Source organism: Patagioenas fasciata, chromosome 12 (assembly GCF_037038585.1).
Source record: "Patagioenas fasciata isolate bPatFas1 chromosome 12, bPatFas1.hap1, whole genome shotgun sequence".
NCBI classification, from domain to species: domain Eukaryota; kingdom Metazoa; phylum Chordata; class Aves; order Columbiformes; family Columbidae; genus Patagioenas; species Patagioenas fasciata.
Window position 1 is genome coordinate 22,583,004 of NC_092531.1, and position 24,140 is coordinate 22,607,143.

Genomic DNA, 24,140 nt, shown 5'->3' on the forward strand with positions numbered 1-24,140 from the left:
CCACTTGTATTGATTTTTTCAAAGGTTAAAATACCTCTAGTGGATGTGTCCTAACGGAGCATTCGAGCTCAAAGAACAAGCTGTGTGACTCACCAGCTGTTAAGCAACCTTTAATGCACATGATTCTGAGAACTGCAAAGAATATAGCACTACAAAGCACCTTAGGCTCCCTGGGAAGATCCTGATAATAAAAACTACATTTTCACATTATTCCACTAGACAGATACGTTGATTGGTGGGATATCTGGCGTCTTTGGGGAAAAGGTGTTCCCACAGAGGTGGAACATCAAACTAGAAGATTCCTTTATCATTCTGAAGGGGTTTCAAGGTGGTTTATTCTAGTGTGAAAACTCACTTGGAAATTGTTGTAAAGCTTACTTATGTTACAGACCTTCAGAGGCAGGACTTTGCTCTGTGTTTGTACAGCACCCAGCACAAGAATGGCCCAGCTGCAATTAGCACATTCAAAGTATTTATGCTTAAACTGACCTATTATGTCCTTATCCTTCATTTTCTTCAATCACCATCTCCTCCTGAGAGACAACACTATGATGGGAATGCAGAAATCAACTTTGATTTTTATAGACAATAATTCAGAGCTTCAGGAAGCAGAATAATTCTGAAAAGCTCGACTGGCACTAAATTAACAATCCCTCTGCAGAATTACAATATAGAAGGTGAAACTGTATGAAGGACATGCAAAATGCACAATGGTATGATTTGCAGCAGTGTATGTTTAAAGACAGTCATGGCAGAGGGACAGTTTGCACTGGAAAGGAAGAGCCTGGGATTGAAGCCTAAAAGTGGGAAAGCGTCCAGGCCGGTGAGTCTCAGCTTAGTGCGCCTGCTTTGTAAACATTTCATGAAGATGCTCTAATTAAAAACCGCCCTCATAAATCATCGTTTAACCCACCTGCTCAGAAACAGACACTTTGTGAAGCGAGTTTCACTCCTGGCCTTTGCCCCTTTGGAAAGGCGGTTTTTCTTATGGTTTCAATGGGGCTGACACTGCCCTCCTCAGCTCTTGCAAGAGCAGCAGAACAGCGTAAGCAGGAGTATGTTATATCTGAGTTCATTATTTTAAAAGCAAAGAAAGAGGGAGAACTGCCTATACCTCCACATCTTCTTGCTCGGTTATGAATGTTGTTCAGCTGTTTTAAATTAAGATAAATGTCTGAAATACAATGGCATTATGGTTGAACTCCCTTCAGTTGAATATAAGTAGATTTTAAACCGGAAACTGATGGTCTTTTGAATGTGAAATTCTGTATTAGAACCAAATGTATCTCTTTAATCTCATTTGGTACATATACTAAAGTCATTATTACTTTATGAAACCTTTTTAAAGATTTATATATTCCATTGACTTGGACTTATATGGCAACTGCTTTTTCTTTAAGGTTTAAAATTAAAATGGGGAAAAAATCTTCAGCATTCTCAGAACTGTTTTATTTCTTTCTTGGCATAGAAAGCTGTTAAATGAAGTCATTTTCTCCATTGTGCAGCAAAGCTACAGTTCCTTGTATGTCAGTCAAAATATACTTTACCCAGAAAACTCCTAGCTGCCTTGTTACTGTAAAACTGAGGTTAGTCTCATTGTTCCAGTCACACAGTCACCAGATATAACCTCTGAAAGGGAAAAATGAAGTGCATATTACTGCTGTTAACTAGATTCTTTGACTCATGCTGAAAGTCTGGCAATCACAGTGGCATTGAGCGTGGAGTAACGTGACTGTCACAGCCCCAACGGAGGGTCTGAATCCCGCAAACCAGGGGTAGCTATTTCATCATATCTGAGAGAGGAAAAATCTGTGCAAGAATTTTAATGCATTCAATGCCCAAAGTACGTACTTGCAAAGGCTACAGATTACTACACGAGAAGCAACAAGAATAAAGGCATTACCCATCTAGCCACTCAAAAACATGTCCTGATTTTCTAAGAAAACCATAATGTCATAAATAAGTTAAATAAATACTCCTAGAGGTATAAAGTAAATCAAACAAAGAATACATCATAATAAAATCCAATGAAGAGAGAAACCTCACAGGCATATTGTTTGAATGCTTGTTTCTGTTTCAGTTAACTGATTGTCTGCGTTACCGTCACTGGAGACTGCACGGACCTCAAGCACAATCATGTCACTGTCATGCGGGGTAATTCGGCAGCAATGAGACGCCCTGCTCCGAAGGATGGACGGCAGCAAGCACAGCCATCAGACGAAGCAGAAGCACTGCTGTCTCCATCTGACCAAACTACAAAGCTAAGTGACCTGCTAAGTGACCTGCATAAAATTACAGATGATGGTTGTAGCAGATCTGGGACCTGAAAGCAGATCTGCCGCAGTCCCATTAAATGCCTGCTCCAGGAACCGTGCTTTTATTGGCTTTACACGTTCATTTTTCTCATGTGGTTATGTACAGCGTAACTTGTGCCATGGCCAAGCGAGCTCCCAGATCAGTCAGCTTATCTGGGAAGAACAGAAAGAAATGCCAAAAGCTGAACCATCTGGAAAGCCCTGCTGCCAAGAGCCAGGTTTGGCTCATGGAAGGTGTAACAGGGTCAGGCTCTTTCCTGGCACCGTTCGCAGTTAACTGAGGGATTTTGAAGGAAAGGTGGTTTCTAGAGAGCCAGTGTGGGCAGCAAGGTCAGAAAGGTCCCCGTGGGGAAACCAGAGCAAGGAGGTTTGCACAGACGCCAGGGCTGTTCCACTTCAACAGGAGGAGGAATGTGCGTTCTCCAGAAAGGAAAAGTCACATTTCTCACAAAGAAACTGAAACCACAAATGAATGGATTCTGATCTCTTACTTGGGCAACTTCCTTTCACTTCAAATAGGGCAGATAATGAGGTTTAAACATCAGTTTAAAAGCTCATCTATAGATTAATAGGCAAGCCCAAACTGTTGTTACAGAATAAATTTTCATCCAATATAACTGAAAACTTAACTGAGGTCAAGTAGACTCCCAGAAATGGGCAAAATAGCTCCACTGGAGCAAAATACTACTCAACAGATGGATGAAGAAGATGTTTTCTATACAACTCAGCTATTGTCACCAGTGGTCACTATAGTCTTTGGGGAGAAAAAAGACATTTTTGGAAGCCAATACCACCCTATACTATGGAAACACACGACTGAGATCTGCTCTACCAATTCCCTATCCTGCAGCTGTTTCTTGTGACATGAAGAAGAGGAAGGCAAGAGAAAGCAGCCACCAAAAGTCCTCCACGACTCTCAGCTAACCAAGAAAAAAGCCTGACACCTCCAAGCAGTTGCCTTCTTTGCCACAATTTCCCCTTTTCCTCTATATATTTGAAGAAGAGCAGCCATGTGACAAACACACACACATGGGTAATCCTTCCGAGGAGGAACTGTAAGGATAAATTTCTTTTGCAGCCACTGCTTTTTTCTTGGGGGGAGAAAAAAATCCAAACCTTGTGTTAAATATCTTTTAACAAAACCTCATATGGAACAGTTTGACCAAAGGTGCAGCACTGACCAAGCACTAAAGGGAGAAACCACAGAGAAATGTGGCATCAGGGCCACACTTGGACAGGGGTTAAAATCCTGCACCAATCTCTCTAGCTTCCCTATTTGTTTTAAATTGGTTTTTTGGCAGAAAGGAGACCTAACTCTTCTGACACAAATGTTAAAATTGGGGAAAACCAATGAAGATTAATGCTCTATTTTTTTTTAGAAGTGATGTTTTCTTATTCCACAAAACATGTATTACCCTTTTGTGACAACCAGATTTAAGTGAAGACATTTATTGTAAGGAAATTGGCCTCTCTACCCCTTTGCTACTTCCCAATTGAACCCACTTAAGGATAATTCTGGATTAAACACCATTTATCCATCATCTTTACTTCTAAAGACTTTCCATTTTTGAGAGAAAGAAGAATAACACGCCGGGCTCAGTGTTCCCACACGGGATATCCATTCCCTTGGCTCTGGGCATCAGTTTTAGTACAATTCAAAGGATCAGAAATTGGTACCCAGGCACCCTGAAGAGCCAGGGGAGAGGGCAAGTGCCAGCTCATAGTGACAACAGGGAAAAGTCCTTTTTCTCCACTCCCTGTGGGTATCCAGAGAAAAAGTTTAGTTCACGTCCAGCCAAAGAAATGCTCTGCTCGAAGAGCACATTCCCTTACACTACTAAGTTACTACAACGCCTACCACACTCCTTTTCAGCTCTCCAAGCTGCAGACACAGCAGACCTATGCAAAATGTATAGTTCCCAGTATAGCTGTTCAGGCAGAAAATGTTCAGCTGTTCTCATACATCTTTCAGCAATCCATTTTGTTAAAGGGAGAAATCGCGTCATACTAAGTTAAACTGATACCATGAGAAACACATCATTAATCTGATTTCTTTAACAGCTTCTGCTAGTCAGAACTGAAAAAACAATCTGTGTTAAGGTAAAACTAAATGATGGTAAGACATGAGCCAGCCCGGGATACCTGTTTACAGCAATTGCTGTAGCTATATTAGCAGAAAAACTTGCTGGTTGGCAGCAAAACTGCTCACAGAGAGAAAACCCTCTAGCCCAAACTACTAGAGTCTTCTTGATTTTAAGAAACCCCTTCAATCCCAGCAGAAATTGAAATTATGAGACAGCCTCTCTAATTGATGCTACACCCTAAAGAATTACAAATCCATAAAATCAAGACTCCCTCAGCTTTTCCCAGCCAGTTCCCGGGATGCTACACTCCCCCTCGCAGCCGGGATGCAGAGCAGGAACCACGCAGGCTGGAAACGATGCTGCTCTCAGCAAACAGCAACTGGAGACTCCCTTGGCCATCTTCACCATCTCAACTAGGCCTGGTACTGGTTCCAGTCTTGAAGTGAGAGGCCGGCTGCAGCCAGACAAGTACCATGGACCAGGCCCTGGAAAGATAATTCAAGTGAAAGCAAATTACATTAATGAAACCAAAGAAAAGTCACACCCCAGCCCTATACGATATATGCCCATCTGTTCCCACCTGGCCCCTGTCCACAAATGTGTGCGTGACCATCAGTTTCCCATTTGCATTTGATTTATGCGGGACATCGAGTTGCCTTGTTACCATGTGTATGTTGTCAGATTAATTACTAGTGGGACAAATCCAGCCGAAACATATAGGAGCAGTGTGCAGAAAAGGACAGCATGAACACATCAGGTGGAGAAAGGAGGTGGGGAGAAGGAGAAGCCCCTTTCAGAGCCAGAAGTTTCCAAAAGGAGCCATGGGGCAGGCAGAGCTGGCGGGAGGAAGCCTTTAATGCCCATTTGGAAATCACCAGAGATTTCAGCAATTAGCTCCAGGGAACGCAACCAGCTTTAACCCAGATATTAACCTACCATTTCAGGTGCACTCATTCTTCTCTAGCTCGTGTACTGGAAACATCTGCAGGTATCTTTTCGGAATTAACTTGCATACAGTTATGTAAAAAAACCCAACCCCAAACCAAATGCTTCCCTGAGGTTAAGTTGCAAGCACAATTTGAGGCTTTCCACACTGAGCCCAAACCAGGCCCCACCCCAGACGTGCATTTAGGGCACCTGCCAGGCTGCCCCTTGGTGTGCTGAGCCCCACTCTGCTCACACTGGGGTCACCAGGTGCTGATACCATGGCAAACTGAACCACAGGCAGCTGTGCTGGCAACCTGAAGATAAATCTGCTTCTATGGTATTACACAATATTGTGACCACTGAATGGGAATCACTGGGCTAATGCAAATTCACTTCACCTTTGCAGACTTGTTTTAAATTTTTTAATGGGGTAACTCTGTACTGAAAGTCTTCACACCAGATCAGCTGCTAACCTTGTCTGGCTCGCTGTCAGCCACCCTCCCACAGCAAGCACAAAGCTAACCTGAAAACATAGAGCTGCATAAACTTTGCATCATTCATCACGGATAATTTGACAGAAGTGTGACTGTGCTGTGCCTCTTGATTCAGATCAAATCTATTTTATCAGGTGATAACCCGCATCGTGAACAGCCCCTTTTTAATGATCATGACACCTGTAAAAATGTACCTGTGCCGTGTGCCAGTGTTGCCCCGCATCCATTTTCTTAAAAATCTAAGGAACTGCCTGTTAAACTTAGAGTGGAAATCACCTGCTTTTGTGCCACCTGAAACACTGATTGATTTGATGAGGAATTTCCCCTTAACTTCCATTAATGAAGCAGCTTTTAGAGGGCAGTGCTAGTGGTTCTCAATGCAGTGACGACACTACTCTGACTTCACCACAGGCCCTTTCTCTGCCTCTACCTGACATTTGGCTTTCCCCTCCATGCTGCTTTCCCAGCACACTTTCATTTTCTGTTTTGCTATGTCTGTGACATTTGTGCTTCTAAAGCAACCCTCCCTCTTTCCCATTTGCATGAGGAAGATTGACTCCAGTCTGGTTCGTACTAGTAGGTTTTCCCTCAAAATTAAACTAATTGAATTTAGAAGGTTTAGCAGCACCTGTCTAGAAAGGTACCAGCAGGTGAGCTGGGTGATTGCAAATGCTCATTTCCCTGAAATAAACCACATCTCCCTGTGTGACTGGAACATCTGGATTCAAAACTTTTATTCCACCTAGTTACCTTTCCTGTCTTTCGCTTCTCACTTTTTGTGTGCGAGTGTTCGACACACTCAGGTAGCTGCTTGTCTTGAGATAAGCCCATGCTTATCTGTGGTTTGGCCCTTTCTCTCTGGTGCTGTTCACTGTTTTCCATTGAAATCTCCAAGTCCTGGCTCTCTTTCAGCAGTTTATGTGATGCTGCAAAGGAGGAGAAATCCCTCCAGCCTACTTCACCCTCCATACACACCCTGATCTCTGAGGGTGCTATACATCTCCATTCCCTGAGCAGAACATTTTAAAAGGCTGTGTAGTGGGCTGCAGCTCAGAGCCCACTCTTTAGGCCATCTCCATCTTGCTCAGTCAAGGTTAGCACCAAAGCCTTGCACAAAAACACAGTCTGAAGCAAAATTGCTACATCACATCACCCCTTCACCCCTGGGCATCCCTACTGAGAGGCAGCTTTTTCCGAAGGTCCATCCCAGAACGCAACTCAAGTCATGTTCATTCTCCCTTCCCTAGGAGAGGTCTGCATCATCCACTCCTGGACCAAGGGCAGAGACAGCCCATCCATCACCCTCTTGCCAGAACACAGCTGAAGTGGCCATGTAAAATGAAGGTCCCTGCAACACAAGCCAGAGCTCTAGGACAGCACTGGAGGGGCCATTCCCAGACCCCAGAGCACACTCCTCTCTTTTGGCTTTGCCTCTTACATTCACAGGGCACTCTCAGCTATGGGAGCATGGAACAGAGCAGCCAGACTGCTCCAGCTCTATGGGGCCAAAAGGACCTATCGTAACATCCTGTTATTTCTTTCCAAAATCATTTAAGATGATCAGAAGTAATAAAAGCAAAAAATAAGGCAGGTATATAAATGCAAAAATTGAAAGTGGACTGTTTTTTTGGTAAACATTCCCAGAATAATGAGAAAAAGTCAGGTTATTCAGTCAGATCTGTAAATGGAAACATTTTGTTGTATTTTGGTGAGTCAATAAGGCAAAAAAAAAAAAGTCTAGAGCCTTCAATGTCAGCAGTTTTTATTTAGATAAGCAAAAAAAATAATTTGTATAGATTAATAGGTCAGAAACACTGCTTTCCAGGGGTGAGTCCTCTACCAACACCATGGGTTTTCATACTGATATGAGAGAAAAAAAGGAGCAAGGCAACACGAAAAAAACATGACTGATCATTCCCAAGTCCAAGTCCCTGCCTAAAGATAGTGAAAAGGAAATGAATAAATAACTAAGCTTTTAATAAGTGCATCAGTGCAGGAGAGACCTGACAGGGTCTGATGCAAAGAGGAGACGCTGTGAGACAGCCTGGCTTCTGCCCCAGAACCAAAAAATCCAGTAACACATTGAAATGAAAACTTATTCCACCAGCAAGACCAAAGCCAGACTCCAACTGCCTGTAAGAAAGGAGCAAAAAGGGGGGGTTGGGGGAAGAAAGAGATAAAAAGACTGTAAATAGTGGCGTATCACACTGGAGAGAAATGGAAAAGAATCTGGAGGAGCGTCTTCAAAGGGCACAAATCCCCTTTATCTTCCAGTTAATGATATCATACACGGATAACTTGAATAGCCTTCACAACAGGAAAAGCATGTTTCTGACTGGAAACAACACGCATTCCCTGGGTTATCAGCCACACGGAACATACCTGCTCAGTAAAGCCTTATGTGTGTGATCGCACAGGCAAAGAAACATCTTGTTGCCATCCATTGCAGGAAAACCCTGGGTCCACTGAGGTCAGAAAGCAAGCGGATGTTGACTCAGGTAGAAATTCTGGCTGCTTTCGATGCATCAGAGCAAATCCTCGCAGTCACTCTGTACAATTCATCTCCTGCAGCTCATCTGTAAACTACCATGACCTGAGTGGTGAAAGGTAGGAGAGAGGTTGGATTAAAAAAAATACAGGAGCTTTCTACATGACTCACTGTTAAATAAGTGTTACCTGTGAAAACACACACACACACACACACACACACAAATAGAGTTTTGCAATTACCAGCTGATAATAATGCCAATCCAACACAACAGTAGGTCTATAAAAGTCAACATATAGAGTCACTGGAAACAGCATTGAAAGTAACACTAGTCAAGTTACTCAACTTTCCAATAACCCAACATGTAAGATATGTTCATCTCAAATTGTCACGCAGTTTTCCAGACACATAGAAGAGCATCTCTGATACAGCGCAGATGTTGGTATGCAGTACATGTTGTTGACATCAGGAAAGCAATCCCAGAGTGATTGGTCCGTCTCTTAATACAATGCCATGTAGCTATTCAGCTCCTGGAATTCAGTTTTATGCAATTCAATCAGCTCTAACAAGAAGAAATAGCAACACATTAAGCAAAATTCTGAAAGACCAACAAATCAAAATGCTTTTTCACTGCAGCCACCGTCAGCCTAGCTGTTGCACATTTCTTACTGGTCCTGTTTTTCTGTCCCGATATGGAGAAATTATTGTTGAACACTAGGGATTAACCATGCCTGCTAATTCCACAGCATCTAAAATAACAAGATGCTTCACATTTCTATAATGCTCTCCAAATGAGAATTTTAAGCATATTTTAATGGAAGTTAACTTATCTTCACAGCACCCTAATACAAGCAGCAAAGACTATTTCCCTGTTTAATAACTGAGAGGAGAAATCCAGTGATTTACTCACATCAGAAGGCACAGCTGCAAGTTCAACTCTGACTTTCTCGTGTATGTCCCACAAGACCACAGCAAGTGTTTTTGCTCAGTATGATATTCTCAGAAATACTTGCAAGCACCCCAAGGATAATTTTTAGGTTTAGTTACCCCAGTGATTCATTAAAGCAGTTTGAGTTGTGTGCTGCTCCAAGAAGGGCTGACCCATCTGTCAGGAGCGGACATAGGAGCATCCTTTACCATTGTGAAGAAATACCGCATATCTTGGCATTTCTGTTTGCTTTACACTATTGAAATAAAAGACATTCTTGCTGTAGAGAGAGCCGTGGCATACTTCATCAAAAATCCTGTTCAAGCCATAGCGCTAAGCTGGTCAGATTCAGCTTTCATTTACAGCAGCATCAGGAGAGGGGTAATTCATATCACTTGTGTGAATTTGCTCTGCTTTCAGAGACACCCCCTCTGTGGAATCAGACTGAACAGGTCTGATTTTCTCTCAAACATACTGACTTCAGATACATACAATTACAATGATGTCACCAATGTTAACTGTGATTTACACTTCCCTGAAATCAAAATTGGACGCAGTGCACTTATAAGGAGAGAAATTTAACAGTAAAATACAAAGGGTCAACTCTGCTCTTGCAAATCATTGGTGTCACAAATCTCCATTTGTCGGTGAAAACCATAATCACCACGCATTTGCAGGTGTTAGCGAGAGGGTTCACCAGTTTTTCTGGTTTTTCATTATTTTACTGCCATTACTTCAATTATTATCTTAGCCTCAGATGTCAAGTTTTTCTGAGCCTCGAGGCCCAGTTTCCTGAATGAGATAATGAACTCTTACTTACTGTGTATACAATTTTAGCAAATACACTGGCATTCCAATCTACGATGGAACTACCTTCCAGAAGCAACACAGGGCTCTCATGGTCACTGGATTTTGATGTTTACAGAAAATTAGAGAGCAAACTGATATTAGCTACATATTCGTGCACGGATGGAGATCTGTGGTGTGCTTCTGACACTAATGCCTGACACAGAGCTCACCTCGATGTCCTGCGGCAGCAGAAAGACATCAGGCTCTGGTGAGTCCCATCAAAGTGTTTCTAAGATTCCACAGGCTGAGCAAAGCCTCCTTTTTCCTTCCTCTCTGCTTGTGGATGATCCAGGCTGGAAAGGATAAATGAAGAACAATAAGAAGTTGCAACGACACCTGAAGCTTTACGGGCTGACACAAGTTCCAGGAAAATCAACAGAAGCAAGCCCTGATATGTGAAGGCCAAAGTTTGGTTAAGATTCTTCACATGAAAAAGGGGTTAGAATTTATTTTGCTCTACAAGTTAAAGGATGCTCACTAATGCAGTTGTTGATTGCAGGGGGAGAAAGGATTAAACCAGTGTGGCTCACTCCATCTGAAGAGATAGTTGTGCTATTACTGTAATTAGCAGCTGTATTGCGGAGGAACTGATAACAGCCAGCCAACATCAACCACTGACAGCTAAAAACTGGCCTCGCAATTTGGGATTGGAACGGGAACCTTTTACTTCTGGGAGAAAAAGAGAACAAAGAGCGTTTTGGTGGTGTCACCTCCCTTAGCGCTCTACTTAGAAAAGTCACAGCAAGCACCTTAAAAAACATTTATCAGCGCTTAGCGTTTAATGTACGCCAGTGTTAGGTGATACTTTAAAAGAAGGAAAACTTTTTAAAAGGCAATTATGCATGAAGGGAGATGCATGCAAAGAAAGATAATCTTAAACAATACTAAAAATAAATGTAGCTTAAAAAGATCCGTTAAAAAAACAGCTGTTGACGTTAGAGATTTAATTAAAACGTAATTAGTTATACATTCTCCTTTGAAATGAACAAGCATATTACAGCCTTCATCTACAATGAATTGCCTTTTACATTCATACCTTGCTTTTGCCTGTAAAACTGGCAGGTTTTTTCAGGAAGTGTTGTAAAGATAGCATGGTTCTACCTAAAATTTTACAGTCAAAGAAAACATAAAGCGATTTTTTTTTAACCTACTAATACAAAGCCATATTCATTGTGCTTACCATGTTCATAAGATACCTTGCAAGTGTTCTTAAATGCACAAACTAGAAGAAAATATGGAGATAAATGGATGAGGGGTGGCACTTGCGATAAATCAGGATTCTGAAATAGGTCACTAATTAATCTGACTCCTTAATTGTCATTTACCTGAAAGAGAAATACATCATAAACTGCTCACCCTACATGGATTTGTACAGGCAACATGCACCCAAGTGCTTTCCCTGGGACTAACGCTTTATGGAAGCACCATTGACCCTGTTTTCTATGGCAGCTACACGGATGTTTTCAATTTCAGCGTGGAACTGCAGCCTCAGTCACAGCCATCAAACTCCACATTAGACATTCATGGAGCATTAGGCGTCCCGTAGCTGCCAAGGGCCACAATTGAGACATTGTCTGACCCAAAAGTCATATAATTAGGCTTATGGGAACCACACAAGCGGATGGTGCATTGAGCATATCCTAATTTTGGACAGGCCATTCTTTGGCTGTCTGACTACCAGTTAGCTGGGGAAGAAGTGAAGCCTGCTATTATAAACAGGCAACTTTGCTGCTAGGCCAGAGTGATGATGAAAGGGCCGTTTGGCTTGAAAACCACCACTGGGAAAAGGAAGGGCAGCCATATAGCAGAGATGCACTCAGAGACAAACAGGAGAATATACCTTTAATCACTTTTTATTTTTACAGCGTGGGTGACCCTACCCTCTGCAGGCCACCTCTTTAGCTGGAGTTACAGCGTTTCGCTACACCAGCTCAGTAATGGCCCAGCATCCATCTAACAGCCGGCAGGATGAACTCAGAGCTGGTGGCAGAGAGAGAAGCGTGAAATTCCTCTCATTAGCAGCGCTGCACGTTTGTGCACAAACTCTCTCCTTAAAAGCCTGACCTCCTGCACAGCCAAGAGAGAGCTTTCCAAGAACCATGTGACTCCAAAGACCGAGGACATTTTCTGCTGGAGTGGGTTTTTAACTCAAATTAGTCATAGAAAGTTACATTTTTGTGGCCTGAAAACATCTTCATCTGCGTCAAACACAAAGCAGTTTCATAATTGCATGTGATTGACTTTTTTTTAAAGAAGTGACATAAGGCTAAAGAAATATGTTTGTGAAGCTTTAAACTTCCCCCCTGCACTTGTGCAACAGTTGCAAATAATTCCAAAAAATATCTTGTGACTTACATTTCCAGCAACTAAAAGTGTATTGAGTCATTTAGGAATGTGATTGGCCTCTGGAAAGCGATACACACAGCAACTACCTTCACCTTATTGTCAACTGTATATTGAACATTATGAAAAATTAGGTACGTGTTTCATAGATTTTATTACAGCAAAACTCAGACAAATTCCACTGTTTCCAGCTATTCTTGCTATTTTAAAAGATGTGGTCTAAGACCTGCATGGCTGTAGTCATATCATTACGCAAACAGTATCCCAGCCTTCAGTAGTAAGAATAGATCTTATTATCTGTATTAAGTTCCCAACATCAGATCCCTTCTCATGCTTCATGATGTAAGACCCCGCTCCTCCCAACCCCCTTCACACAGGAAAAGTTCTGTTCAGTAACACCCGCCACATGCACAGGGATTACCAGATCGGTGCTGTATGCTTCTTTATAACGCTAACATTCTCATCGCCATTAAAAATGAGCTTCACATTTTAACGTGTTAGTGATGTCACACCTGCGGAGGCAAGAAAATTGCTACCTGTCCTGGTTTTGTTAAAAACCAAGTTCCTCTTTTAGTGAATTTTGCCTGTCAGCTAAAGCCTTCATATTAGCTGCATTTTTCTGGAGAACCAGATACAAGTTTTGGTAAACATAGCAATGGAATGTGAAGTTATTGATAAGCATGGATGGAGATCTCACGAGAGGGGCAATGAGAAACAAGTGGCCAAGAAACTGACCAACTGTGTATAACATTCCATCCACGTGAATACTTCATATAAAAGTGTGAGATCACGAGGATCTCATACCTTTTCCTTATGGCCGACATTAGGAGAGGACCTTGCGAGTAGCCCCTGTGAACTGAGGCCAGTGACAGACTGAATCCAGTTCCAGTTGGCTGCAGAGTCCAGTCCAGGACTTCGGGTGCCAGCTCTGTCGTTGCTGGGACTTTCAAGATGGGTTTTGTATATTTTGTGTTATTTTCTCTATTCTTATTAGTAGCATTAGTAAAACATCTTTAATTTTTCCAACTCTCTTCTCTCTGTCGTTCTTTCCCTCCCGATTGCCTGTCCTGAGTGGGAAGCGGGGAGAAGGAGGGGTAAAAGGGGGAGAGGAGGTTAACAATACATCTGCCAGGGTTTGATTGTCACCCCGCAATCTTAACCCTCGACACTACCCAAAGTTACTCTTCTATATCCACAACGAAGCCTATCAGGTCTATACGTGTAACGCTGGGATCACATCTTTCTCCTCAGTCAAGCACATCACACCTGGAAGTGCAAGGGGAAGGAGGGAGATTCTTACACTCACTGCATGAAGTTGTTCAAATAACATGTAAAAACAGCAATCTGAGAAGAAAAAACCAAACCCCACAGATTTCACATATAATTCAGTTCTGTGTTTGTTTGCTCTAAATCAATATGATTAACACATGCTGGCTACTGTGAACTGATTAATTAGGAAGTATCAGTAATAATATTTTGTACTTACATCAGGACTTCCACCTCAGGATACTTCAATAATGTCAATTAATTAATCCTCACTTCACTGCCTGTAAGTAGGTGTCATTAGATCATTCACAGATGGAAATCCTGAAGCATATAAAGGTGAAATTAATTAGCCGAGATGATACAATGACTCAGTAGCAGAACTAAAGATCCTGAAAAACACTCCTTTTCTCTAAATCTTAAGTGGCATGATTTACTTGGCCTTTGCACTTAAGTTGTGGAAATCATTTCCAAATGTGGAACAGAAACTTTTGTGGCTCTATCAAAACCACTATTTATAGGTCACGCTCTTGTTGAAATCTTCTTTTGATTAAAATAGCTTCCGATGTTTAGTACACCCATGAAAATACAAAGAACAACAAAATTAACTAAAACCTGCCACGAGATCTATAATGAACTGGAGCATCGCTACTGTTTTCTCAGATCTAAATTAACACTCTTTTGTAGAGGGTAAAAGTGAATAAAACATAAAGACAAAGGACAAAATAAGAGATGACAGACTATTCACCCATTCATGGCAGCCACATTTACAAGGCAATTGCCATTCATACTAATGTAAAGTGGGCCACAATTCTACCAGGTATGAAAGGCAGAAGAGCCCTTACACATAAGAGGAAAAAGCACTTTACTGTGTTTTATCTCCATCACAAGTGGAAAACCAGTAATGAGGAACATCAAAAAACTCTTTTTTGTTCTCCGTTTAAAACTAATAAGGCACTTCTCTTGGTGCAGTCTTATCAAAGGCTATAAATTTCTTAAGACAGCTAATCAATCACGCTCATAGCGGTAAAGGTATAAGATGCATTTAGTATGAATGTGTTTAACTGACTGGGTTTTTTTTTCACCAATAATCTTCTTACCACTGGAAAGCTGTAAATTGCTACAAAAGGTATAGCAAAAACTTCCCCAAAACCAACAAACCCGTATTAGGGAGAACCATTATCTGTGTGCCTTGGATAAGATTTTATATGCAAACTGTATTTGTCAGAGTTTAATTTATGGGGAGCATTAAATCCTGATCAAGGGGGGCTTGTGCTATTGGTTTCGTGGAGCCCAACGCTCAGAAAAACACAGCCCAGGTGATTTCTGTAGCCACGGCCCCACCTGATAGTCCTCAAGACAACAAATTGAGCATCATACAATAGAGATGATTTACCAAGATTGCACAAGTCTTAAAAGATCAGGGCTATATAGTACTTATGATATTGTACATATACGCATGTATATGTCTAGGGCACAGTCGGAGTTGCACATATGATGCGCATACAGAAAACATTAAAGAATAATCCGTATACCAAATGCTTAAATGTTTTTGATACAGCTCCATCACTATATAAGCACATCACGATACAACCTAATTCAGTAAAACTAAGCCAGAATAAGCTTTTTACTTTTTAATCAAAGTTAGAAATTAGATGAGATGTAATTATTTTACATATCCAACTGTGAAAGCCTCATTAAAATTCTTAATATTAAGTAATAAAACTACAATTTTTTTTTTCTAGTATTACAGCGGGTTTCTATTAACATTAATGCACTGAAAAAAAGGAAAGACTTTCTAATCCGTGTTTTTCTGGAGGATTTTAAGCAGTCAGCCGTGTGCACACAAGTGTTTATTGAATATATGGTCATATATATGTCTATATAACATTTTCTGAGAAGAAAGCAAGTAAACACAGTGGTTATGAGTGTTTGCCCACATCTGTCACCACTGGATAGAGCACCATCCACCTGCAGGGTCAGGCCCTTTGGCATTTCCCAGGTAAACGATCACAAAAAGGTAAACCAGAAACTCAAATGATTATACAGACTGAAGCAACCCTTAACTACCTTGGATTTAAAATAGTCTTTGTTCTCTAATTGAATCATCCTACTAGAGAGCCAACAAGGTACAGGGCACACAAATAAGCAGAGGCAGGGTGAATAATTACTTCTAGCTATTTCTAGATCAGTTAAATGCAATACTCACCAGCACACTCTTCCAGCAGCAGAATTCCCATTCACCTCAGTGACAGCCAAGCATAATTTAAATTTCCAAAATGACAAGACAAGGAGAATGGAGAAAAAGAGAGGGGTGAGGGGGTCGGCAGAGAGGAGGGAGAAACATCAAACAAAAAGCAATCCAATTTAAATACGTTACTGTACTAGATTTTTACCACTAAATTTAAAGTTTGCTTTTAAGTCTTGTTTCAATCAATTTGCAGGAAAAGAAAAAAAAAATCTAAAGAGTAAATTTAGATTAAATTGATCATTATAATTTATTTGGCAACACAATAATATAGTGGAAAGACCTTTTTCCCAGTAAAGGGCTCAGGCTTTGATGTCTGATTGTTATGCAAATGCTGTGGAGTACAAGATATGGACAGAGGAATAATTAAGCTCAGGACTCTGTATATAATAATTCTTACAAATGTAAATGCACCCTTTTTTCAAGATAATTATGTGTATACTTACTGGGAACCATACACATACATTAGCAAAGACAGGAAAACGCCCCAAAGGTGCAGGTCCTCACTGATCCCTCCAAGCAATGGGTTGGGACAGGGACAGAGCCGGGGACACCTGCACTGCACCCCCAAGCAGCTCCAGACATTGCAGATGAGCCTCTCGTGGCAAAGACCCCCACATACAATTCTCGGCACCCACACACAAACACTTGAAAAACAAAGTGATCTTTGTTTCGGAAGATAAACATTGACCATTTACATCTATATATTTCAAAGCACTCAATTAGAAACTGAACTTTGCCCCTTTCTCAGGCTTTGAAATATTCCTGCACCAAACACAGGCCTTTAGTCTCCTTTTGCGCGGGTATCCCTCTCCTACTCCTGCACACCATATGGCCCCCGACCCTGGGACAAATTCGGTGCTGATTTATGGCCTCTGTAGTCCAAGGGACTGACCTACGGCATAAATCCGGGGGGCGGTGCACATGTGCAGCCCGCACGTTCCTCCCCATGCTGTCTCTGCTCACGTGCCCGCGTCTCCACCAGCCAAAGACAAGGGACCTTATGCCCCACCAGCAAAAGCAGGTTTAGGTTCGGGCACATCGCCGAAACCCAGCAAGCAAGGAGATATAACGCAACAGACACCGCATGTGCCAGTACACCTCTGGAATATCCCCCAGTGCTGGGGGACACAACGGCGGCTGGAGGGACCAGGCAAGGGAGGTGCCTCAGGTGGCCACCGCTGACCTCGTCGGCGTGTGGCAAAGGGCTGGCTCTGCCACCACCAACACACATGCACGTTTGGAAGACAGGACAAAAGGGGCTTGCTGGACCATCAGACACCAAAGCCAAAGGAATTCAGATCGGTCCCTCCGTGGCTGAAATAATTCCCAAAGAGCAATGAACATCATCAGTATTTCAAGGCACTGCAGCCCATCTTCCCACCTCCAAAACAACACGCACGTGGAGGGTGCACGGAGGGGTGAAACAGCATAGAGAGGCCAAAAAGGCACCCAGGGCCACAGATGAAGAGGGGATTGCCTTTGTTTCAGCCACCGTTTGCTGAAGAAAATAGCAAGCGAAGTCCTGCAAGCCGAACACGGACAATGAGGAGGTTACGTTGAAGGAGGGACTCGCCGGCCGAGCTGAGCAATGCCCCGCTGACCACCCAGGTCGGGGCATTTGTGGAGCTGCTGCACAAGCGCTGCTGGTTGGAGGCACCACGGCTGCTCACAGCCTTCCACACCACTGCTGCTGACACCACGGGGACACACAGCATTGCACGTCAAGGGGGAAAAGAGAAAAAAGAGAATTAAATTTTCACTTTTTGTTCATCCTATTTACCTTTCGGTTTCACTAAGCTTGGCTAATTAAGCAAAAAGTGATCAAATTCACTTTTTTATTTATAATGATTTTCACAGCTTTTCCCAGACACCAGCACAGGATGTTTACACTGAAACAAGAAATTGATTGACGCATTTTGAGTACAATTCCTAAACATCTAGCATTAAGAAAATATACATGTGGACTTAAACTTCCTCATCCCAACCAATTTTGCCACGTTTTTTTTTTTTTACAAGATCCATACCACTTCTGTATTTAAGCCCATCTTCTCTATTACTCCGTAGACTCTTTTCCACAGCACTGGGTCGGTTTATTTTTCCACCATTCAAAATGACAAGCTTCCTGACACAAATGCAACACTCAGTGAGGGATTTAAACTCTATAAATCAGATGTTACCACAATCACAGTTCAATGAAAGAAGCAAAAATCAAATCAAACAAAGAGATCCCATCATCCCCTGCCGCATCCTCCCTCCTCCCCCTTCCCACCCACCCAGCAGCTCCGGAGTCCATAAAGGAGATCGGAGCAGAGCAGCTCTGGCACACGCTGCTAAGCATAAAGTCAAACATATGAAATACGCTACACAGTTTGGGTTTGTTTTGTTGTTTTCACTACCCCGCTGCAAAGTGCTCCGGCACCCTCAAACCCAAACACTTCCAGCGATCCACAGCTACCCTCTGAAATCTGCTCTAACACGTTTTACCCAGCAAGTTCATTCAAACACGTTGGCTACAATCAGCAACTAAAATATTGCAGGGTTTGCCTGGTGGGTTCGTAGGCTCGTTAGTCAGAAAACGCCTGCGCTTCCTTCGCCCCAACACCACTGCGGGCAGCATCAAAAGCAAACAAACTTTACACGGCAATAAATTTTTTATTCAAATAAGCTTGTCAACACCAATTACCAGAACCACAACTGCCAAACACCAAGAAGCACTTTCAGGAGCTGGGGAAAGATACTGAAGCCCTTGTTCCGCTGCAGAAATCACGGGGTTTGGGCCGCGCTCTGAGGTCCCTGGGCAGGGCAGAGCCGGGACCCGCGGGCTCAGCCTGCAGCAGCGCGTCCCAACAAAGGAGCCTCCCCGCCTTCCGCCCGCGGAGCTCTCAGCTCTGGTTCTTACATACGCTCCATTTGCTCAAAGTAACAATTCCTACGAAACAGAGTATTTACCACGACTAAAAATTCTGGAAAAAAAAAAAAGTAGTATTTTTAGACGTGCAATAATCCCAGCAATATGCCACATATTTAAAAAACACATCTTTTTTTTCTTTAAAAACATTATAAGGTATGATCGCTGGCAGGATTATTCTGGAAGCCTTCACAGACTAAAGAATTCCAGCAACATTAACATTATACAGTTTAAACTCCCAACATGTTTCAGTGCTACAAGCGAGCAACAAAATTCCAAAAGACACTCTCAGTACATCAAACCAAATCACCACACAGAGCACCTTCTTTTTTCTGTAATATTTTATTTATATAGAAATACTTAAAAAAACATGAAGTAGCACCATTACTTAAGTTTTACTTTTATTATGTAGAACTTTAAATGTCAGAAAAATAAAACTCTTGATACAATTTCAAATCTTGTCTCAGCAAATATAATATTAGTATTTGACCATGAGGTTAAAGGCCCTTTATCATAAAATAAAATATACTTTGTTTTTAAACTTTGCTCAGTAAAGTACATTTAAGCTCAAGTAACGTCACCTACATATACATAAACAAGTGGTAAACAAATGTATTAAAATAGAAATACTAAAACTATAGTGGTGCAACAGAATTTTGTAATTTCCACTGAATTCTATTTATACAAATGTTAGAAAGCTTCAACAGTTCCTTTTGACATATGTTTATACATTTCCATTTTTGTAATAATATAGAATAAAATATGCTTTATATCACTGAATAGAAAATATGCTGGGTGAAGCAGATTTAAAAGATTTTTTTCTGAACCTATAAAATCTCCATCCCAACAGAATACTGTTCAAAGCATTACACATTTTATGGTTTGTAATTCCGTTCACAACTGTGTGATATTAAAATAATACAGTGTTCTTTGCCATAAGGCCATACTAAAATAAAAAAGATTTAACCCAGCTACAAAAAGTTCACTGAACTTAAATTAAAATACTTGTAAACATCTTTGCAATATGAAATATAATTTTTCAAGTCAAAAAAGAATAAAATACTTCAATCTGTATTAATGCAATTTATCTTTAAAACCTTTAAACGTTTTTAATATATATAAGAGATATGTTACAGGTTTTTTTTTTTCTTTTTTTAAACTTTGATAAAGCTGCAGTATCATGGTTTTTCACAGGAACTTCTTGCCCTTTCAAGAACATTCAGAAAAGTATCCACCCATAGATTTAATTATTTCATATTAAGCATCCTAGGAACTACCAGCACGTTCTACTAACAGTCCACACACCATTGTCATCATCAGAAGCATCTTCTACTTTCTTTTTTTGTCTGTTTGTTTGTTTTTTTAAAAAAGGGGGGAGTTTTGGAAGCTTCGTATGAAAGTACAGTGTAAAAACTAGCCTAGCACTAGAATGGAGTCGCCCGTTACTATGTATAGCATGCACCCGCTCTCACCACCACCCCCCAGCCCTCCCGCAGCCCGCAGCCCGCACCCCCCGGCGGGCCCCGGCCCCGGCCCGGCCCTGCCCCGGCCGCTCCCCCCGGGCCGCCCCCGCGGCGGCGGCTCTCAGGAGAAGATGCGGATGGCCTGGGTGACAGCGCTGTGGCAGACGGGGCACTGCGGCTCCGTCTTCTCGCAGATGCGGTTGGCGCACTCCATGCAGAAGAGGTTGTGGCCGCAGGGCACCAGCGCCGCGATCACCTCGCTCTCGAAGCAGACCGAGCAGTCGCGGCTGCCCTTCCGCCGCACGCCGGACGAGGAGCAGGAAGAGCTGGACGAGGAGCTGGAGGACGAGGAGGAAGAGGCCGAGGAGTCGGAGGGCAGCCCCGGCAGGTGGGAGCCCAGCCCGTTGGCGTACAGCGGGTAGGACGCGGCCAGCAGCCGCCCGCCCGGGTCGCTGCGCACCCGCCGCGCCAGCGGGTGCTCGGGCCCCGCCGCGCTGCCGTGCAGGGGCGGGGAGAGCCGCGCCGGGGGCGGAGCGCCGCCGCCCCGCCGGGGGCCGCTCACCAGCAGCGCCAGGTTGGCATTGGCGGGCGCGGCGCCCGGGAAGGCGGCGGCGGGCGAGGCCGCGGGCGAGGGGGGCGCGGCGGGGCCGCGCTCGAACTGCGGCCAGATGAGGGCGGCCCCCGGCGGCGGGGCGGGCGCCAGGTCGAAGCCGGGCGGCGAGTCGAAGGGCAGATCGGAGCAGCAGTCCGGGGAGGAGAGGACGTCGCCGCCGCCCCCTCCGTACACGTAGCCGTTGGCGCTGTTGTTGTTGTTGTTGCCGTTGTGGGTGAAGCTCAGCGCCGGGCTCGGGGGGCTGTAATCGGCCAGGCGGGCACCGCCGCCGCCCCCCGTGCCGCCCCCGAAGTAGGAGTCGGTGGAGGCGCTGCCCAACGAGCTGGAGCTGTCGTTGCGGTAGTTGCAGAAGGGCTTGCGGCCCGGGGTGGGCGTGATGCTGGGTGGCGTGGGCTTGCTCCAGAGGCTGCCCGTGCCGTTCAGCTCGAAGCCTACATCCGTGCCGTTGGCGTGGAAGTCGTTCTCGTCCGTCAGCTCGATGATGCCGCCGGTGCGCATGGCGATGTGCGCCTCGATCTCCTCCCGGGCCCGGTCCACGTTCTCAGGCATGCCCGTCACCTCAAAGACTGGCTCCTTGTCCCGGCTCGGGGTCACGATGTAGGTGTGCGTCTGTTGCTGGATGCGCTTGATGGTGGCCCCCTTGGGCCCCACGACCAAGCCCACCACACGATAAGGCACCCGCACCTGGATGGTGGTTTGGCCGGGCAGGTTCGGGGGGCCAGGAACAGTGCCGTTCAGGGCCGTGTTCTTGTTCCGTGAGGCTCGGATCATGGAGAAGTGCTCAGCCGCTGAGATGATCTCCCTGCGGGCCATGGCCACATCTTCCTTTCTGCCCGTCACAACAAAGAGCGGCTCCTCCCCACGAACTGGGGTCTTGATGTAGGTGTTGGTCTTTGCCCGCAGAGCTTTGATTTTGCAACCTGGGAACGAGATGTGGGAGATGGAGGGCGAGGGGAAGAAAGGGGAGGGGGGGGGGGGAGGGAGAGAGAACCGGTTACAACCTATTATTTGGGTGCAGCTAGGGAGAGGAGACCAAACACACCCACCTGAAACACATTGCCCACGACCCCAGGTGATCGCTGGCATCTCGTCCATGAGCCCCAGTCACGGTGTAAAGTCATGTCAGCCCACAGCCCTGGCACACACCCAAAGGCATCGCAAGTGGCCACCAACACATCTCCCATGCAAACTGCCCCAAAACTACCAACGTGCAGCTCGCAGGAACGGCACCAAAAAAAAAAACCCAAATAAACAAACAAAAAAAATAACCAAAAAAAAGGAGTGTGCATAAAACTGCACGATCAGAAAAGAAAAATGAAATGCAAGCAGACCGAACAATCCAACACACCCGCCAGTCCGCATTCCTGCTCGGCACTTTCCTTTCGGAAAAATAAAATCGGTTTTTAAGAAGGTGAGGAGCAGCTGCTGTACCGAATGAGCCACATTCCCCACTGCGGATGCTTTATTCCAATCCCATTGTTCCACTTCCCCACTCAATTTCTCTTCCTTAAAAATAATCCACGATTTCTAACTTCGGGGGAGAAAAATCATAATAGCACCGAGGCTCCCATTTTCTTCCCGTTCCCTCTTGCAAATCTAACTTTTGCAGGCGGAGGAAAGGAGCAAATTTTATTATTTTCGCGATATTTTTTTTTTTTCTTTCCCTCCCGGCAGCTGAAAGTGCATCTCGAAACTGATGCATAACGCTCCTCGGAAACATCACGTCTGCTGCACTTTCTTTGTCTGGGGGAAGCCGGCACCGGCCACCACCGAACAGCTGCAGTTTTCGTGGGAATGGCCAGTGTCGCATCTGAGCCGCCCGGCCGGCAGCGCGGAGGGGAGACCCGCTCCCACACCCCCTCGCATGCAGTCACCCACCTTGTCTCCCCACTATCTCAGCGACATGCTCCGAGCTGGGCACCGGGACGCATTCAGTCATGTTCACGCTCTTTTTCCGAGGCTCGCTGTCGTAAATGGAGCCCGTCTCGTCGTTGTCCAGCCCCAGCAGGGAGAGCTGATCCAGGGCGATCTGAAGGGCTCTTTGGTCATCCAGGGTCTCTCCCCCTCCACCACCACCACCGCCGCCGCCGCCTCCGCCGCCGCTCCCGTTCCTCTCCATGTCTGCAAAAAGCGAGCTGGGCATAGTCCCTGTGTGTGTTGCACCCTCCTCCTGCACTCGGCTCAGTAGTAAAAGATCAGACACAAAGGAAAACCCAAGGCAGATGGCCAGCAGGAGAGAAGAAAAGGGAGGGTGGGCGACTGCTGGAGACCGGGGATTTGTTGCCTTTTGCTTGTATATTTTGTATCTTTTTTGCTTTTTTTTTTCCTCCTCTCAGTGCAATCCGGTTTATAAGATGTTCTCAGGACCCCCCCCCCCCGCTACTCCCCCCCCCGAGGTTTTTTTTTTCTTTTTCCTTTTTTTTTTTTTTTTTGGTCGGCTGGGGGTGGGGTGGGGGGGTGGGAAGAGGATAGCGAGAGGAGCTCCGATGGCTTCCCCCCCTCGAGTTCCTCGCCGGCCACAATGCCAAGCGACGGCAGCGTTTCTTTAAGGAGCCCCTCCCAGGCTCCACTCCACTCACTCAGCGTTTTTTTTTCCCTCCTCTCCCCTCCTCTGTCTGAGGCACTGCTGCAGCCAGACGGCTCTGGAGAGGCGGGCAGAGGGAGAGAGGGAGGGACCGGGGGGGGGACGCGTCGGGCGCCGCAGCGTAAGCGGCGATCGCTGACAGCCCCGCGCCGCCGCCATCGCTGAGCGCGCCCATTGGCCGGGCAAGGCGCGGAGGGGCCGGCGCTGCCCCTCCCGCTCCCCGGCCCGGCTCCGCTCTTTGTTGTCGGGTGCGGAACAACACCGGACCGCGCTGGCGATTCCCGCGGCCCGGCGTGCGCCTATTGTCCGAGGGCTGCCCGGCTCCTCGCCCTCCGTGTGTTGTCCCCCCCGCCGGCCCCGAATGGGGCCGGCGGGGGGGACAACACACGGAGGGCGAGGAGCCGGGCAGCGGTTGGGCTTTTTAATTTTCGGGGTGTGTGCCGAGATGGGCGGCCACCGCGCTCCTTTGTGTGCCGCCTGCCTCTCGCCGGAGACCCCACACCCCGCCTGCCAGGCTGCGAGCAGCAATCGCAGCCTCCCCTCAGGGACGCGGCGGCCGCAACCGCCCGGCTCCGCTGCGCGCTCTGCGCTTGCGCGCTTCTCCCCCGCCCTGCGCACTGCGCCTGCGCA

General features: G+C 45.1%; 1 protein-coding gene and 1 long non-coding RNA gene across 10 annotated transcripts; both read right to left on the reverse strand.

Moving 5' to 3' along the window:
• Positions 1–1,808: 1,808 nt before the first annotated feature.
• On the reverse strand, positions 1,809–18,167 carry LOC139828962 (uncharacterized). Of its 8 annotated transcripts, XR_011741118.1 has the most exons (10): positions 17,967–18,167; positions 15,901–17,629; positions 13,915–14,015; positions 13,233–13,495; positions 12,850–12,940; positions 11,266–11,410; positions 10,256–10,378; positions 8,551–8,870; positions 8,203–8,413; positions 1,809–4,884 (listed from the first exon to the last, which is right to left on the reverse strand). It is a non-coding gene; the product is annotated as an uncharacterized lncRNA (long non-coding RNA). The 8 variants fall into 8 exon arrangements; XR_011741115.1 differs by having other exon boundaries at positions 8,203–8,870; XR_011741117.1 differs by having other exon boundaries at positions 8,203–8,870; positions 15,901–17,632.
• Positions 18,168–19,173: 1,006 nt separating this feature from the next.
• MEX3B (mex-3 RNA binding family member B) lies at positions 19,174–23,333 on the reverse strand. Of its 2 annotated transcripts, none has more exons than XM_065847522.2 (2): positions 22,805–23,333; positions 19,174–21,846 (listed from the first exon to the last, which is right to left on the reverse strand). In XM_065847522.2, the coding sequence occupies exons 1-2, from the start codon at positions 23,067–23,069 to the stop codon at positions 20,435–20,437; spliced, it is 1,677 nt and encodes a 558-aa protein (XP_065703594.1). In that variant the 5' UTR covers positions 23,070–23,333; the 3' UTR covers positions 19,174–20,434. The 2 variants fall into 2 exon arrangements, with proteins under 2 accessions (XP_065703594.1, XP_071670152.1); XM_071814051.1 differs by lacking the exon at positions 22,805–23,333 and adding an exon at positions 21,973–22,798.
• Between the last annotated feature and the right edge of the window lie 807 nt (positions 23,334–24,140).